The 16178-nt window shown below is 41.0% G+C and overlaps 1 protein-coding gene across 1 annotated transcript in view; it reads right to left on the reverse strand.

Annotated features, from left to right (window-relative positions):
* Positions 1–2517: 2517 nt before the first annotated feature.
* Positions 2518–16178, reverse strand: part of RSBN1L (round spermatid basic protein 1 like) — a 60818-nt gene continuing 47157 nt past the window's right edge. Inside the window, exons 6-8 of the mRNA XM_075599616.1 lie at positions 12198–12365; positions 4507–4615; positions 2518–3597 (exon numbers count right to left, since the gene is read on the reverse strand). Of these exons, the coding sequence (XP_075455731.1) occupies positions 2965–3597; positions 4507–4615; positions 12198–12365 (910 nt within the window). The 3' untranslated portion in view covers positions 2518–2964. The remainder of the gene's footprint in view (positions 3598–4506; positions 4616–12197; positions 12366–16178) is intronic.

Here is a 16178-nt window from a genome sequence, read left to right on the forward strand (position 1 = left end):
AATTGTTCCTTACAAGTCAGATAACAGGGTTTCATATACAAAGGCTATTTTCTTGCTATTTAAGTTTTGTCGACAACATGAAGCAGTTGAGTCCACTCCTTTCACTTGCTACTAATGACTCAATTGACAGAAATGCTACATGTATATCCCACAGCTGTCTCCCAGCCTCTTTCCCCAATTATTACAAGCACCTACTCAGTTAATCACCCTTTCTGCAATGTGAAGTTCTTTGCATATTCATTACCATCTAAATGTTCTCATCTGGCACATCTTCCATCATCGTGATAACTGATGTGACATTTCCACAGCCTCCCTGCAAGCTTCCACAGCTAGGAAGAGCCATTACACTCCTTGCAATAGTTGTTAAACTCCCTAAGCTCAACTTGGTTCCTATGCATGCCCTCTGTAGTTACTCTTTTGATGGCTGCCAACGGGTAGCTCTTAACTGATTCATCCAAGTAGTATGACCATAGCACTAAAACGTTTTGAAATGCATACTTACAGTACCAGAAACACAACTAGTGAACAATGAGATTAGTAAAATCAAATAACTTGTGTACAACCACCAAGACGCAAAGCCCCAAATCTATAGAATTTAATTTTATTGTTGACACGTTATTAAAATAGCTTTATACAATATGATGCGTCAGGTTTAAAACTGCATAAAAATTGGGAGTTTTGATAGACTTTTCCCAGGTTCCTGGCATTGAGTTGCACCCACGCGGTAGTATATAAAGAACGTTATCTCCTGCAAAATCATTGATATGGGATTCCAATGTAATGGTTTTTCTAAACATTGAATCAATTTTATAATGAATGTTTCACCTCTTTCCTGTGTAAAATAAAACCTTTTGTTTCAATATATAGATTTCCATTTATAATGAGAGAAGACCATAGAGAACTCATTTGCCAGAGAATAAGATTCAATGACCAGTTTGAACACCAAACAGATCAGAACATAGACTACCTTGGTACAATCACATTTTAAAATGTTTATTTGAAGTTATCAGCCAGAGCCCGTTACATTTTTGTATTGCAACAGTACCCTATATGGACTTGTTTTTCTGTTCAATTGTGTGAGAGTATTTCAAAACCCAGATTTAAAATGTAGCCTCAATTTTTAAAATGTATTCAAATCATTGCTAAAATAAAATTATCCTCAAAGTAGACCCCTTTTTAATATTGTGACATTTAATCATACTATAAATGCTTCTAGATTAAGCTTTCTGGCTTCTGCTATTATTTACTGTTATTTTGTGCATTTCCATGCATTTCTTGAATGACAGGAGTGTAGACAAAATACCTGGGCGCTCTCTAGGAAATGGTATACAGAGATTACCTGGGCGCGCTCTACCTATGACAAGTGTAATAAAATATTACCACACACAGGAGACCCTACGTGAATCACAATTCTCGTGCACGTCCCTGGAATCCACTGTCCGCTGCTTGAACCCTACAGGAGTGTAGCCTGGCTTTGAATGGACTGCCATATGGGATGTGGGATATTGGCCTTAATCCACATCTGTGGAAACATATGCTGTTCTCCCAGGAAAAGGACAACTGCTTAGCTTTCATTCATTGTAATGTCATTGAAGAAAGCTACAGGTAGAAAACTGAACAATCTCCCTATGTCATGTTTATCTGCAAGTCTTTTAATGGTGATTACTCAAAATGAGCTATTTCCCCGAAGAATGTTTAATGGTCTTTTTACAGACACCACTTCCAACAGCAAAGAAATAACAGTTTTCTACTTTCAAGTACTAATCGTAGAACATTTATGGAATGTTCTGAATAGAACCTACAGCAACATATGCTCACAGCACCACCTAAACATTAACTGCTTGCAGCCAACACTAATAATATTGTGAGCAAGGTCCGAAATTCACATGCTCCGATACATGGACCAGAACATCTGACTGGAGTCATCTAATTGGCAAAATGGGCAGGTAACCAAGTTTTTTAGGTGCCTTATTAGGATTTACCTCGTCTAGGACACGTAGCCCCACCGTGGAATTTAGCACCTACGGTATGAGCATACACTTCCTAATTGAACTTTGAGAATAGAGCTTCTGATATTTAACAGCCACTAGCCACTACTACCCGCTCTCAATGGCACTTCACAGATTGAAGAAAAAATCTGGTGTGTTACGAGTAGTCTCCCATTTCTTACTATTGCAAAGGTAGAGTATGCCTGCGAATAAACATAGTGGACCTTGGAAAGGTCTACAAGTGTGAAATGGGGATAAATAGTAGTTTGTAAATGTGAGATTGCTGTAGCAAGCTACAAGTGCTCCAAAATAGTCAGTATCCCTCTACACTGCAGTATGTTTATTTTCAGAGATGGTATCGATGGTATTTTTCCAGCCTGTCATGAACTGCTCTCGTAATGGAGTAGCTATAAAATTACAAAGTTAATTCCCATGATATATCTAAATGGATTACGATGCATTAGCTAAAAATCAATGATTTATGCAGTCAAAGCAGACCTTAAACACCCCAAAAAAAAAAAAACAAAGCCATCGTTATGAACCTTTATTAGGTGGCTCACATTTCAGTATAAATCACACTAAAAAGATTTAAAAAAGCTATTTACACTACAGTGCTGACACATTTAAAATGAAAAATTGATATAAATAAGCTCTATGGAAAAGCCTGGAATTGTCAAAAAGAATTCTGGCTCATCTTACAAAAAATATATATGTTAATGTCAGCTCTATCCTAGAACCTACAACTCAAAAATTATTTAGAGACGTCTTTATGTTAAACCTGCAGTGTTTACAGTGCATCTGGCCCTAAGTGCTTTGATATTTCACAGTTATGGACAGGCACTGAGGAATGTTACATCGCTACATAACCTATATTCTGTAACAGACTACAGAGCAAGTGGAAACTTGCCCTGCAATTTACAAATCTTTACATTATTACGTCATGGAAAAAAAAAAATTAAAACCGTATGTACAGATTTTAACAGAGAAAGTTATCCTCTTCTGTCCGCAAAACTGGATTTGTCGGTGTGCATTGCCGCGTGTCCTCTGGAGTGATGTGACGCCTGTTATCCCTTGAGTCTTTGTTACGGATTTCCAACCTAGAGTCAATCTCAACCTTGATTTTTCTATCCTCCGCATGATCAGTTTTCACTTTAAAAGTCTGACATTCTGCAGGTGCCGCGGAAACTCTCGAAAGATTAATATTCCCAAACGGCTCGCTGATTCTGAGGGGAGACACCGGCTCGTGTTTTATTTGCTGGGTTTTTTGCGCTTTGTCTTTTGAATGCCCAATATCAGAAAACTGTACATGAGAGGTATTTGTGCTAGAAGCACAAACTGTATTAGCTTCTTTTCCAATGTCTGGCTTGCTTTCCTTCGCTGAATCAGCTTCTTCCAAGCTACTACTGTTCTGGGCTGTTTTGGACTCTGGGTGGTACATCTTGAGTCGAATATGCCAGGCCAGACTACACACGGCTGAAACAGTCTTGAACTGATGCACAACATTCCTCGGAATAAAGTAGATGTCATCATCGTATAACTGAATCCTGGCATAGCGAATGCCTTCTCTTCTCAGCTGGTTTAGTTTTGCATCATCAACCCACTGGACACACTGAAAAAGTGAACGAAAAGAAAGAGGATGGTATTTTAGAGTCACTTATTCAGAACACCAAAAATCAGAACGATGGAAACAAGAAATGGGCACAGAAGGGATATGACGCCAGCGGTGCAATGGCAGCTTACTTTACATTAGTTTTAGTAGCTTTGTTACTGGAGAAAACAAGCTTTTTGAGATACAACACGAAAATGTATTAAAGTGACCACTGGGCAGAGCTGGCTTTTGGGGGAACTTCACTCACTTCTCAGCTCAACCCTTACTTTCGCCGACCTGAATGATCAGGTGAAAACTAGAATTCCTTCCTTTGGCATAACCAGCCTTGATACCACACCAATTATAATTTAAATAACAATAATGCAGACATTAGTGCCACAGAATGGCTAGGGGATCTGCATCGTGTTGGGGCCTTAAACTATTGCTTAGTTGGAGGTCACCAGTACCAAAATTCCATTTCACAAATGATGGCACAGTACTTATTAAAAGCTGGCGCAGCACATTTTCGATCTTAAAAATGAATCTCAAAACAATGCGATTGACATTAAGACACCAAGAAAGCTATGGCGAGTTAAAAAGTGACAAAAACCCTCCACCGTTTCATTTACTTTGAACATCCTCTAAACACCGCTGCTTGAGGTCTGTGTAAGAAAACCAGACTGACCTTGTTCTGACCATAGTACTGGGTCAGTTCATTCTTTTTAGGTTGTCAAACTTTTTATGGGATCAACCACGTCTACAGAAATGTTTTTATTTTATTGTTTTACTTCACAGAAGTTTTGAATACTAGTGAAAGAGACACCAGCCTAGTCCTGAAAGCTCATGGACACTACGAGGTTAATAATGAAGGGCCCAAACGGTAAAGATTCCCTGTGTTTATAAAGCAGATTTCATGGATGCACCACTCACCTGGGAAAGTGGAGGTTCATGCAAGTCTAGCTGTAGTCTTTGTACTACCTCTAAAAAATCTTCAGCATGAAAACATATTACATCTTTGGTTATGCGAGGCTGCTCATTCCTAGAATGGAGGGAGAAAAATACATTAGATCGGGAAATAATGCGAATCCATATATAGTTGAAAAAGCACACTATTTTTCTATTTGAATAGATTACATACGTAATTAGATATTACACAAATATATTCTAAGACGACGCAACTACTATACTTATGAAATAAACACTCAGAAGTGTAGCATATTGGACGGAAATGTAAATCAGCGATTCTGAACTTTTGGTCCTAGTCAAGAGACTTTCAGCTCTAGGGAATGTTTTATAACAATAGAAACTTTAATAAACGAAAACCATCCGTAAGGGAGGTTACCAGTTTATAAATATGTATGGATGTGTTACTGCCATTATAAATGCCCATTAATGCTGGTAATATACCAACAATTACTAATCTATCACCGTCTTTCAGTTTACTATGAATGGTCGAATGGAGCTCCCAGTAAACCCATCCCAAACCAAGGGAATGAACGACAGAAATAGGTATAGTAGGGATGTATTCCCACATACAAAGCAAATTAATGGCAGCAAGTGGGACTGCACCCACATTAACCCGCTCTGTCAGTGATGAAGCTCCCATGTGAGTGAAACGTGTAGGGTGTCATGACACAGTGACGTCATTCAGGAAGTAGAAGGCAGGCAGTGTTGGCTATCTGTGAGGGCGTTGTGCCGGTTAGCATAGAGTACGTGCTATTTATCTCTGCCAATTTAGGCTTTTTAGGTGCAGACGGAGATCTCTTCAATTAGCAGCTATTACAGCCATATATTTGAGATCATACTCGTCTGCATCTCTAACGCCATCCCTGCTATACTGGTGATACTTGAAAGACTGCTTAAACACTAGCATCACATTGATTTGATTGGCTGCAGCAATTAAGGAAATACAATTTTAAAACAAAAGGGGGGGATATCAATCCAAGGCAACATTTCTACTACCGCTCTATTAATATTGTGAAATAACCATTTCTGGGTGCTCTATTACACACCCGATTTCCTTGCCCAGCCTTCCTTATTTTTAGTCTGAGCACCACTGTTTGTCATCATATTTATGTTATTTTATTACTATTTTGCTGTGTTTACCTTCATTTTAATAGTATGCAATAAATATGAAGTTTTAGATAGCCCAGGACATGCGCCATCAGTGCATTTTGTCATTCGAGGACGCTACTATTCTTTTTCAGAAACGAATTCTGCTGTCGCATTATTTTCATTGCACTGGCAGCGCCCCTTTTGCCACAGACTGGTGATAAATGGGCACATCACACTAAGTTCACATTAGAAGTCCTGCTGAGCAGTGTTATTCTATCATGCTACTGTTTCATGATCTTAAAGAGGCAATTCAGGCAGTTTTTTTCCCCCTTTCATTTTTTAAATACAGGATTGAAGGGGTTCTTCGAGCAGAACCCCATTCATTTCAGCTTCGGGGACCCGCTGCTTCTGGGAGGTACTTACCTCCGTAGTGGGTGCCAGTAGCCGTTCCAGGGTTCACATTATGGCTGCTTTTCATAGCTTCCAGCCCTGCGGGCCAATAGGAAGCTGTGACGTTGTCCGGTGTGGCTTCCTATTGGCCCAGATGACCGGGGGCTTTAAATTCCAGAAAACTGGAGGCGATACCAACGCCCCCTTTGAAGGTATGAAATGAACAGAGTTCAGCTCTGAAGACCCCCCCCCCCCCCGCTTCAAAAAGAGAAGAGAGAGAAAAAAACACCATGGATTGCTCCTTTAAATACGAGCTACTCAATATACAATTCCAAAAATCATGTCCTCCAATAGTCCATTCCCACATGAGCAGGTTGCACCAATAAATGCTTCCATTATTTATATTAAATGCCTATATAAGGAACACTAGCTCTCCAAGCGATCTGTTCATTTTACATTCTTTAACGGCGTGTGGGTGGCTGATTGTTTAACATTTTCTTTTTTGCAGAACAGCTTGCAGTGTTTGTAAGCCTCAGTCACGGGCTTTGCAAAGACAGAAGGCTGCAGTATCCTGGCCCTCAGCTCTGAATTATTTGTCGCTGTGTTGAATCAGAGCCAGTTGTTTTGCACGTTAGAGGGTGTTGTACATTAACTACATTAACAAAACAAAAAAACATTCTACAATACAAAAATTAGCACGGAGCATTGAACTTCTTTTTGCTCAAAACAGATATTTTCCTTTAATGAAAGCAAAAAACGGAGAGCAGGCCCGATTTGGCCCACTTAGGTTGCTCATTTTCTCAATTTGCTACAAAATGGTGGGGCTCTCTCCATCTGCTTGTTTACAGTAAATGTAAGTTGTGTAGCCACTTAACTGACAAGTCCTCCTCTCCCCTCACTCAGAGGACCAGTTGAAAGGCAAAACAGCCAAATGTTTGCGTTATAGGAGCAATCCAAGTGTTTCTTTTATTTATTTTTTTAACATAGGTTTGAACCAAGGGGTCTCCGACGGTGAACCCCATTAATTTCACTGGATGATGTCACGGTTTCCTATTGGCCCGCAGGGCCTGGGAGCTTTGAAAATCAGCCATATATTGAACCCGAGAGTGGTTACCAGCACCCCCTATAGAGGCAAGTACCTCCATGAGCAGGTGGCCTCAGGAACAAAAAAAAAAAAAGAATTGGGTTCAGCTCCAGAGTACCCATGCTTCAATTGAATGGTCTCTAAGTGCGGTTCCAGGTGTACAGGAAAACAAATACATTTAGTTTTCAAATGAAGCGCTAAAAACACAGATACGCACAATCGCAGCAAAAATTATTACATAGGTAAAGATGAAAAAATACGTCAGCACGGCTTGTGCATATATATTATATATCTAGATCTATATCTCTCTTCACTGTTACCAAAACCTGAGAATGTCGTAGTCTTGCTTAATGTGTGAACTGTAGTTTGCCACCACAAGAGTCTTAATAATAATAAAAAAAAAAAAGGATTATAGCTCAGGGTGATGGTATGCTACTTTAAATATAATGCTTTTCTATTATGAGGTTTCTTGCGTATTGTATATTGTTACATGGATCACCTCGGCTATTATTCCTTTTTCTATTTATTGGCGTGCATTCAACTTTTCTTTACAAATGAAAAGGGATTGCGCATATTGAATATCTGTCGGCATCTAGGAGACATTTATTTGAAGTTAATGTTTGTAAAGATGCCCAGGATAAGTAGACAGGAGTTACACCAGCAAAAACATTCAGAGCAGTGGAGAACATAACAAAATGCCCCTTAAACGGTGGGCTCTTCCAGCCTTCATGGATGCCTTAACTCCATAGTAATATTTGCTACTGTATATACACAAAATGTAATTTTTCTGGAGTAAAATGTTCTTAAACATCATTCTAAATATATATAATATTTTTTTTTAAGACAACATTTTCGCGGTCAGCTTTTTAAGGTTTAAGTCAGGGGTTCAAAACTCCAGTCCTCATGCCCCTCCCCCCAACAGGTCAGGTTTTTAGGATATCCCTGCTTCAGCGCAGGTGCACCCGTGCTGTAGTAGGGATATCCTGAAAACCTGACTTGTTGGGGATGGGGGGACGGCGGCTTGAGGACTGGAGTTGAGAAGCCTTGGTTTAAATGCTTCTCTAAGCCACTTGTCACTGCTTGAAGAATCTTCTCAGCCCAATATTGAAGGTATTACGGGTCTTCAAAATACCTGGGTACCGCCTCATAAAAATGGCTGTTGAGATTTTCTAAACGTTGCTTTACAACAGTTTGTGCTGCAGAAAGATTACCAACCCCAGAAACATGAGCCAACATAAAATACATCTTGAAAAAAAATAAAATCTATTATTAAACTAGACTCATTGTTACATTAGAACAATTTTTTTTTTTTTTTAGTGTTTACAGATCCTAATCCGGAGTGAAAGTTGACACCTGTACCTTACAAAAACCTGATATGGAAGAGCCCAGAGTGCACATCATACATAGCCTGAAAGCATCAGCCCCCTAAGCATGTTAAATTAAGGCTAAAGCCATACAGCCTTCGCCCACGCGGAGGCTGTGACGTCACCCGCGTGAAGCGGGTGCGTTTTGTATCCATGTTGGACGTGCCGTGAGAGGCGTGCCTAGGGGAGTCATGGAGCTGGTTCGCTCTCATTGGGTGAACCCGCTCACATGATCTGCATGTTGCACCAAGAAATCAGTTTCAACTGATATCTTGCGCAACGCGCGCCCACTCCTGCTTGCGCCCACGCGGTCTATGGGCACGATTAATGCCTTTAGGCAATGTTATCACGCCCCACGCGGATGCCTCCGCGCGGTCTGCGGCAGTATGGACCTGCCCTAAGGATCCATTCATGTAGATATTGGTCTGCATACAAAAAAAAGACAGCTACATTTGTTGTAATATTACATATCACTTGGATAGCTATAACGATGAGGAAATCAACCGCACAAATCCTTCAAATCTGTGCAATTAAATTCAACTGAGAAACACGAAGGTGCAAAATGATGCATTCCATGAATACACAAGATTATTCCTGTAACTGTCAAAAGAAGTGTTTTAAAGCGGATACAAATTTAGAATGATTTATAGCACCAAGCTCCTGCAGCATTTAACTGCTGATCCTGTGCATGTTTATTTTATGAATATATTTTAACTAGAGATGGATACAAGTCATTTTCAAATATGTTTTGGAAGACAAAGTGATTCACCCAAGTACACACGGATTACAAGCTCAGACAGACAAAATTAAACCATAAGATTATGCATTGAAATATAAAATATCCTAACCCAGTGATTCTCAACTTAAAATGTAGGTTTTTTTAAATACGGCACCCCTGGGGGATTTTTAAGATCTATGGGGCACCCCTGCTTATCAGACCATACTCAATCCTTCTCTCCCCCCTTACCACACTCACCCGCACAAACCCTCTTCTCACATGGCACACTAAACCGTTCTCGATCACACACTCCACATTCATGGCAGGGAGGCTGTGATTCTCTCTCACTAAGAGGAGCGAGTAGAGGCGGATCACAGCCTCAGTCTCCAGACAACGCGGAACACACCAGCTGAGTAGCCGGCAGTGTGTTTCCCCTGGTTGAGAAACACTGCCCTAACCACTCATTTACAAACACACTAATCAAGCAAATGTGATGTAGAGTTGGTTTTAAGATATACATGGACACACACTTTTTGTTATTAGAAGAAACAAAACAATATTTTAAGGGAACCTTGCACTGTGCCTTAAGAAGAAAGTTTTCAACCAGTGTATTCTGCCTGTGCTCACTTATAGATGTGAAACTTGGACCCTAAAATGCAAAGATAATTCAGAAGCTTCAGACAATGACAGAGGAGAGATGTATACTGGGTATTATCCAAAAAGACAGGAAAAATAATGAATTTGAAACCAAACAAAAAAAAACTATGTCTGTGACATCACAAGGGTAAAGAAATTAAAATGGCAGTGGGCCAGACATACAGGACACCCAACCTCCTACCTAATTTAAGCTCACCCCCTCCCACATTTAAATGGTTAAAAGCGCACTCCATAGCATCTCCCACTCTCAGGGGAATTTGCTTGCTTGCAGTTTGATTGTGACAAATCTAATACAGAGTGCTTTTCCTGGTAATGTACAGGTTAATAAAAGCTTCAGTTAGACTTAGAACTATGCAACTAATTTTGACAGATTTATTATAAATCATTCTTCCTGGTAATGCACAGGTTATTAAGAATTTTTATTAGTGTTAGGGACCCTTGAGATGTGGTCTGCCGTGTAGTGGCTCAGGGGCTTACAACAATTTGGCCAAAATGTTAAACTAAAAGACCATTTTATTTAATAGATATCTATACAGGCATACCCCGCATTAACGTACGCAATGAGACCGGAGCATGTATGTAAAGCGAAAATGTACTTAAAGTGAAGCACTACCTTTTCCCACTTATCGATGCATGTACTGTACTGAAATCGTCATATACGTGCATAACTGATGTAAATAACGCATTTGTAACAGGCTCTATAGTCTTCCCGCTTGCGCACAGCTTCGGTACAGGTAGGGAGCCGGTATTGCTGTTCAGGACATGCTGACAGGCGCATGCGCGAGCTGCCATTTGCCTATTGGGCAATATGTCCTTTCTCGCGAGTGTACTTAAAGAGAGTGTCCTTAAAGCGAGGTATGCCTGTACATATATATTTAGGCACTGTGCCGTGTATGAGTTTCACTGGATGTGCACTGAGCTCTGTCTGTGTTTTATGTTTTGTCTCTGGTTTTAAATATATAGTGAGCAAGACATATCATAAGATGAAATGACCATCGTTGGACAAAGATTGTGTTCGACTAAATTCCAAGAGCGATTAAAAGACCACGACGACCAAAAGTAAGATGGGAGGGTGAAATCGGAAGGAAGAAAAAAAAAAAAAAGTGTTGGGAGCAACGTGGAGGAGAGGCTGCAACCTTAGTACGTGAAAGATCTTTGGGGAGGCTTCATCCAGCAGGGGATCTACAAGGGCTGACGATAATATATAGATAGATACATACACAGAAATTCTAGGAAAAAGTGGGGCATTTGTCTAGTTCAGTTTAATACATTACACCAGTATGTACCCTAATTAGCCTCATATCGTTGAGTTAGGAGTTATGTAATTGGGCCTATATTTGAAAAATGAATCATATCAATTCAGGTAAAAAAAAAAAAAGTTACAGAAATTAGTGAATGCTTTCAATTAACGGCAACCCCATATATTTTGCAAAATTAGCATATATAATAATAATAATAAGTTCTTGTATAGCGCTGCTAGTTTTACGTAGCGCTTTACAGAGACATTTTGCAGGCACAGGTCCCTGCCCCGTGGAGCTTACAATCTATGTTTTTGGTGCCTGAGGCCCAGGGAGATAAAGTGACTTGCCCAAGGTCACAAGGAATTGAACCAGACACCCCTGCTGCAAACTCTCAGTGCCAGTCAGTGTCGTTTACTCACTGAGCCACTCCCTCTCCCCTATATACAAGTATGGCCCAGAAATTTAACATGAAAATAAACTGAATAACCCTTTTGCTGCTAGAGGGGAAGGAAATGGCTTAAAGCAAATGTAGCATATATTCATATAATGTCTAGCCAGGTAATGCTCTGCTCTTATGGCATCATTAAATACCATGGAAATTGCAGAATTTTAAGAATGTTATTAGTATTGTTGTGTTATTTTCCAGGAACAAATACATTTAAAAGCACAGTTGCGGCTGAAAGGCATGTAAGTAAAAAACACGCAAGAACAAGTATTTAGATATAGGGGAGAGCTGGATATAAACAATAAATAGAATAATAAATCATTGGACACTTTTTTTTATATCTACCAGAGATCAAACTTGCTCACGTTGCCTCTAATCAAATTAGTGTTCGTTCAAGACCAGTGTTATGATGGTTGAAAGACACCTTACTCACTTACTAGATCAAAATAATCAGCTTGCCCCACACTAATCATTTGATTAAGCATTCTTAACATTTATTCTACAACAGCTCAAAGTCTTCTGCCACACCTCCAAATTCACTGCCTGTTTAAAGAGATGCGATTTAAAATGAAGCCAAAATCTCCATCAAACTGAAAGACAATCAGATAGATATATAGATATATAGATATGTGCATAATGGCAAATACTTATAAAAGCGACAACTTACCACTCCCCACAATGCACTGCCTTTAACACACCCACAGCCGCTGTGGTCTGTCGCTCAAAGCCTTGTCCTATGTGATCTGCATGTGCTCTTGTACGATCTTCGAAGAGCATTTCACGAGGCTCGCTGGCTCGAGGTAGGTACTGCAGGTTTTTAATTTCATTGGTAGTTCTAGGAGAAAGAGAAGGGAACAGTGAGTGTGACCAAGCAAATAGTATGGGATACAGATTAAAAATTATTTTGTGCCCTGGGAGGTACATTACGCACAAAGGCACAACTTTCTGGGTTTACCGGTCTTCCCATGTTCTTTAACTCACAGACTGGTCATGATGTGAAGCCTTAAATCTACTTAAACTAGTGTGTCGGTGTATGAACCCACGAGCCCTTGTCTGTATCCCAGATAGTATGTTTAACTGTGACACACCAAACTTTGGCTCCTAACAATTTTACATTTTTGTCCCTGTACAAAATGTCTAATCATTTACAAAGATATTTTTAATCGTCAGCTTTCTAAACTCTTTTATACAGTACGTTAAACATGACCACGGCAACTAAGATTCCAAAATATTTTCTAGGCTGGGCCTTTAATTTCACAGCAAGCCTGTCAAAAAACAACGACGACAAAACAAGCTCAGGGAAATAGTTTATTTTTCTATTGCTTTCTGCCATGCAGCAATATGAGGGGTCAGATAAAAATCAGGACATTCTAATATGGTTAATTCTTTCAATACATGAAAGTTATAGCGCGCTTATTAGAACCCGGTCATGCAGCTAGTATATAACAACAGCCTGAACAAAATCCACCGTCTGTCTACTGTAACATTGAAACTAAGCTCCATTTGTATTTCTAAAAGATACTCTGCCAATTATGCCTTTGGGAGAAAGGTTTGCAGAGAATCCGCACATAATAAAATTCACTGTCCTCCACCGTCCATTTGATATTTCACTTAATAAAACGAGTAGGCCTACTCCCAAAAATGAAACTCAATCCTGCCGTAGAAGTGTGTGTTGTGGTAACGGCAGCTGACTCCTGGAGAGGCAATTAGAAAAACAAGTTGTCTGCTCCAGTAGTTCCAGCTCTTGACCCTCAGTGCCTACTCAGAAATCCCACCATTAACCTTGAAATACTGTATAGAGGAACACAATATTTTCTCATAACTGGTTTAATGGACAAGAGGAGCATCACACAATGTCAATGCAAGGCCATGAAAAGGGGTATGAGTCAAGGAATAGCCAAATTATGATTCCATTGAAAAGTTGCTTTGGGGAGAAAGTGTAGAGAGATGCAGAATATCATAATATACAGAAGTATGCTCATTGTCACAGGGGCAACACACTAACTTTTTGCATTATGACTTCAGCTAATGGATAAGCAAGATCAGCAGCAAAATTAAAATGTATTATGCAATATCTTCCTCATACAGCATGTGACTCAAAGATTATGGTTTCAAACTGGAACAGATATGTAAAGAGCATTCTCGCCACCAACTACAACTCAGTGGAGGGGGAAGAAGACGACACGGCTTCAGAGCACATGCAAAGAGGACCTGGCTACATAATATACATGTGCTCGTATGTCATAGTGCAGGGGTGCTCAACGCCAGTCCTCAAGACTACCCCCCAAACAGGTCAGATTTTAAGAATATCCCAGCTTCAGCAGATGGATGTATGTATAGCTTTATATATACATCGCCATCTATGTACATCGATCTTCACAGCAGTAATACATGTGACATAATATAACAGTGGGAATATGCGCTTCAGACATGAAAGCAACTATAGGAAAAGGAGTCCCTGTCCCAAAGAGCTTACAATCTAAGTAGTAATTAGGGAGAACTTACAGAGACAGTAGGAGGGTGTTATGCTAAGTGCGCCTGCAAGAGGTCAAGGTCAGTGCACCAGAGATGTATAGCATCATGAAGCAAAGCTACCTTTTTGCTTCATTAAAGAGGTGTGTTTTAAGAAAGGCCCTAAAGTTGGAGAGAGGGGATGCCAGTCAGACGTTGAGGGGAAGGATATTCCAGGTGTTTGGGGCGGGGAGTGAGAGGTTTTAGGCGGGAGAGGCCTTTAGCTACAAAAAGGGGTAGCCCAAAGACATTCTTGAGCAGAACGCACGAGTTTGGCAGGTGTATAGCGAGAAATTAGTGCTGATATGTAAGGAGAGGCATAAAAAAAGTGTATAGCCTTAGACATAAGGAAGAGCATTTTGTAAGTGATACAGAGTTTAATTGGAAGCCGGGAGAGGGATTTCACTAGCAGAGAAGCCGAGACAGATTTAGGAGAGAGTAACGTGATTCTAGCAGCAACGTTTAGGATAGATTGTAGGGGAGACAGGTGAGAAGCAGGAAGGCCGGTCAGTAGAATGTTACAATAGTCGAGACGGGAGAAAATGAGGACCTGCATTAGGCCTGGGACCCGCTGCGCCCAGCGGCGCGGGCGGCTGCACGAGCTTTCCCCACCAGCAGGGGAATCCTCCCGAGCCGGTCCCGGTCCCCCCTGGCTGCACAGCTCACTACACGCTGTGACGCGTCAGCCGCTACGGGATACAAGAGAATTGTAATCCCTAGTGTCGACGTGTCACGTGGTGTGGCTGTGAGCCAATGAGGAGGGGAGGCTTCGGGAGGAGGGGAGGCTTCGGGGAGCGGGGAGGAGAGTGTGGAGGGAAAGCAGCGCGAGTGCCTGTCTGTGTGTGTGTGTGTGTGTGTGTATGCCTGCGTGTGTGTATGCCTGCGTGTGTGTGTGTGTGCATGAGCATGAGTGTCAGCGTGTGAGTTAGTCTCCTGCTGCAGCCGGATACATTGTCCCTCTCCCAGTGCTGTCTGTACAAGCCCAGCCGATCACACACCTAGGGCAGCCCGCAGCAGCTCCCTGCTGCAGCCCGAGCCCGTGGAGGGGAGGGGGGGGTAGCGGGTCCCTCCGCTTAAACCACGCCCCCCTCCCTCCCACTCCAGCCCCCGCTCCCTACAGACCGCATATCGCGGTCTGTGTCTGTCAGCGCCCCGCCTGTCTGCAGTGCTGGCGCGCTGACGGAGGGAGCGGGGCCTTAGCCTTAGAGTTTTAGCAGTAGAGGGAAAGAGGAACGGGCGTATCTTTGCAATGTTACACAAGTAAAAATGACGGGTTTTAGCCACATTGTTAATGTGAGAGGAGAATGTGAGCGAGGAGTCAAATGTGACATCTAGGCAGCGTGCTTCTGATACTTGGTGTAGGATAGTACTACCAACAGTAATGTAGATGGGGCAGTAGGCCCAGGCCTGGGAGGAAATATGATGAGCTCTGTCATGGACATGTTAAGTTTGAGTCAGAAGAGGGCCATCCAGGATGATATAGCAGATAGACATTTTAGAGACTTTGGTCTGTACAGCAGATGTAAGGTCAGGGGTTGAAAAGTAAATGTGTCTCCTCAGCATAGAGGTTATATTTAAACCTAGAGATGTGATAAGATCACCTAGAGAGAGTGTGTACAGAGAAAAGAGAAGAGATCACAGGACAGATCCCTGGGGTACCCCCATAGAGAGTTCAGAGGAGGAGAAGGTGTTTGCAAAACGAGACACAAAGTACGATGGGAGAGTTAAGAGAAAATCCAGGATAGAGCTATGTTACGGAAACCAAGAGTATGGAGAATGTGAAGATGGAGAAATATAGAACATTAGCGCTATACCCCAAAAAATGAGTGCATACAATATATAAAATATATGTTACAAATAACGTAATAACATACAATCAAATATAATAAATCATATGTGCAAATAAGTGCTGAGTGACCACCTAATCCTCAAAGTCCTGCAGTATGTATGTCTTTATTTATATAGCGCCATTAGTGTACATAGCGCTTCACAGTAGTAATACACGTGACAATAATATAAATAACAAATAATACAAATAACAGGTCATGGGAATAAGTGCTTCAGACATAAAAGTAACATTTCGGAAGAGCAGTCCCTGCTCCGAAGAGCTCACAATCTAATTGGTTAGTAGGAAGAA

This window comes from Ascaphus truei, chromosome 5 (genome assembly GCF_040206685.1).
Source record: "Ascaphus truei isolate aAscTru1 chromosome 5, aAscTru1.hap1, whole genome shotgun sequence".
Taxonomy (NCBI): Eukaryota; Metazoa; Chordata; class Amphibia; order Anura; family Ascaphidae; genus Ascaphus; species Ascaphus truei.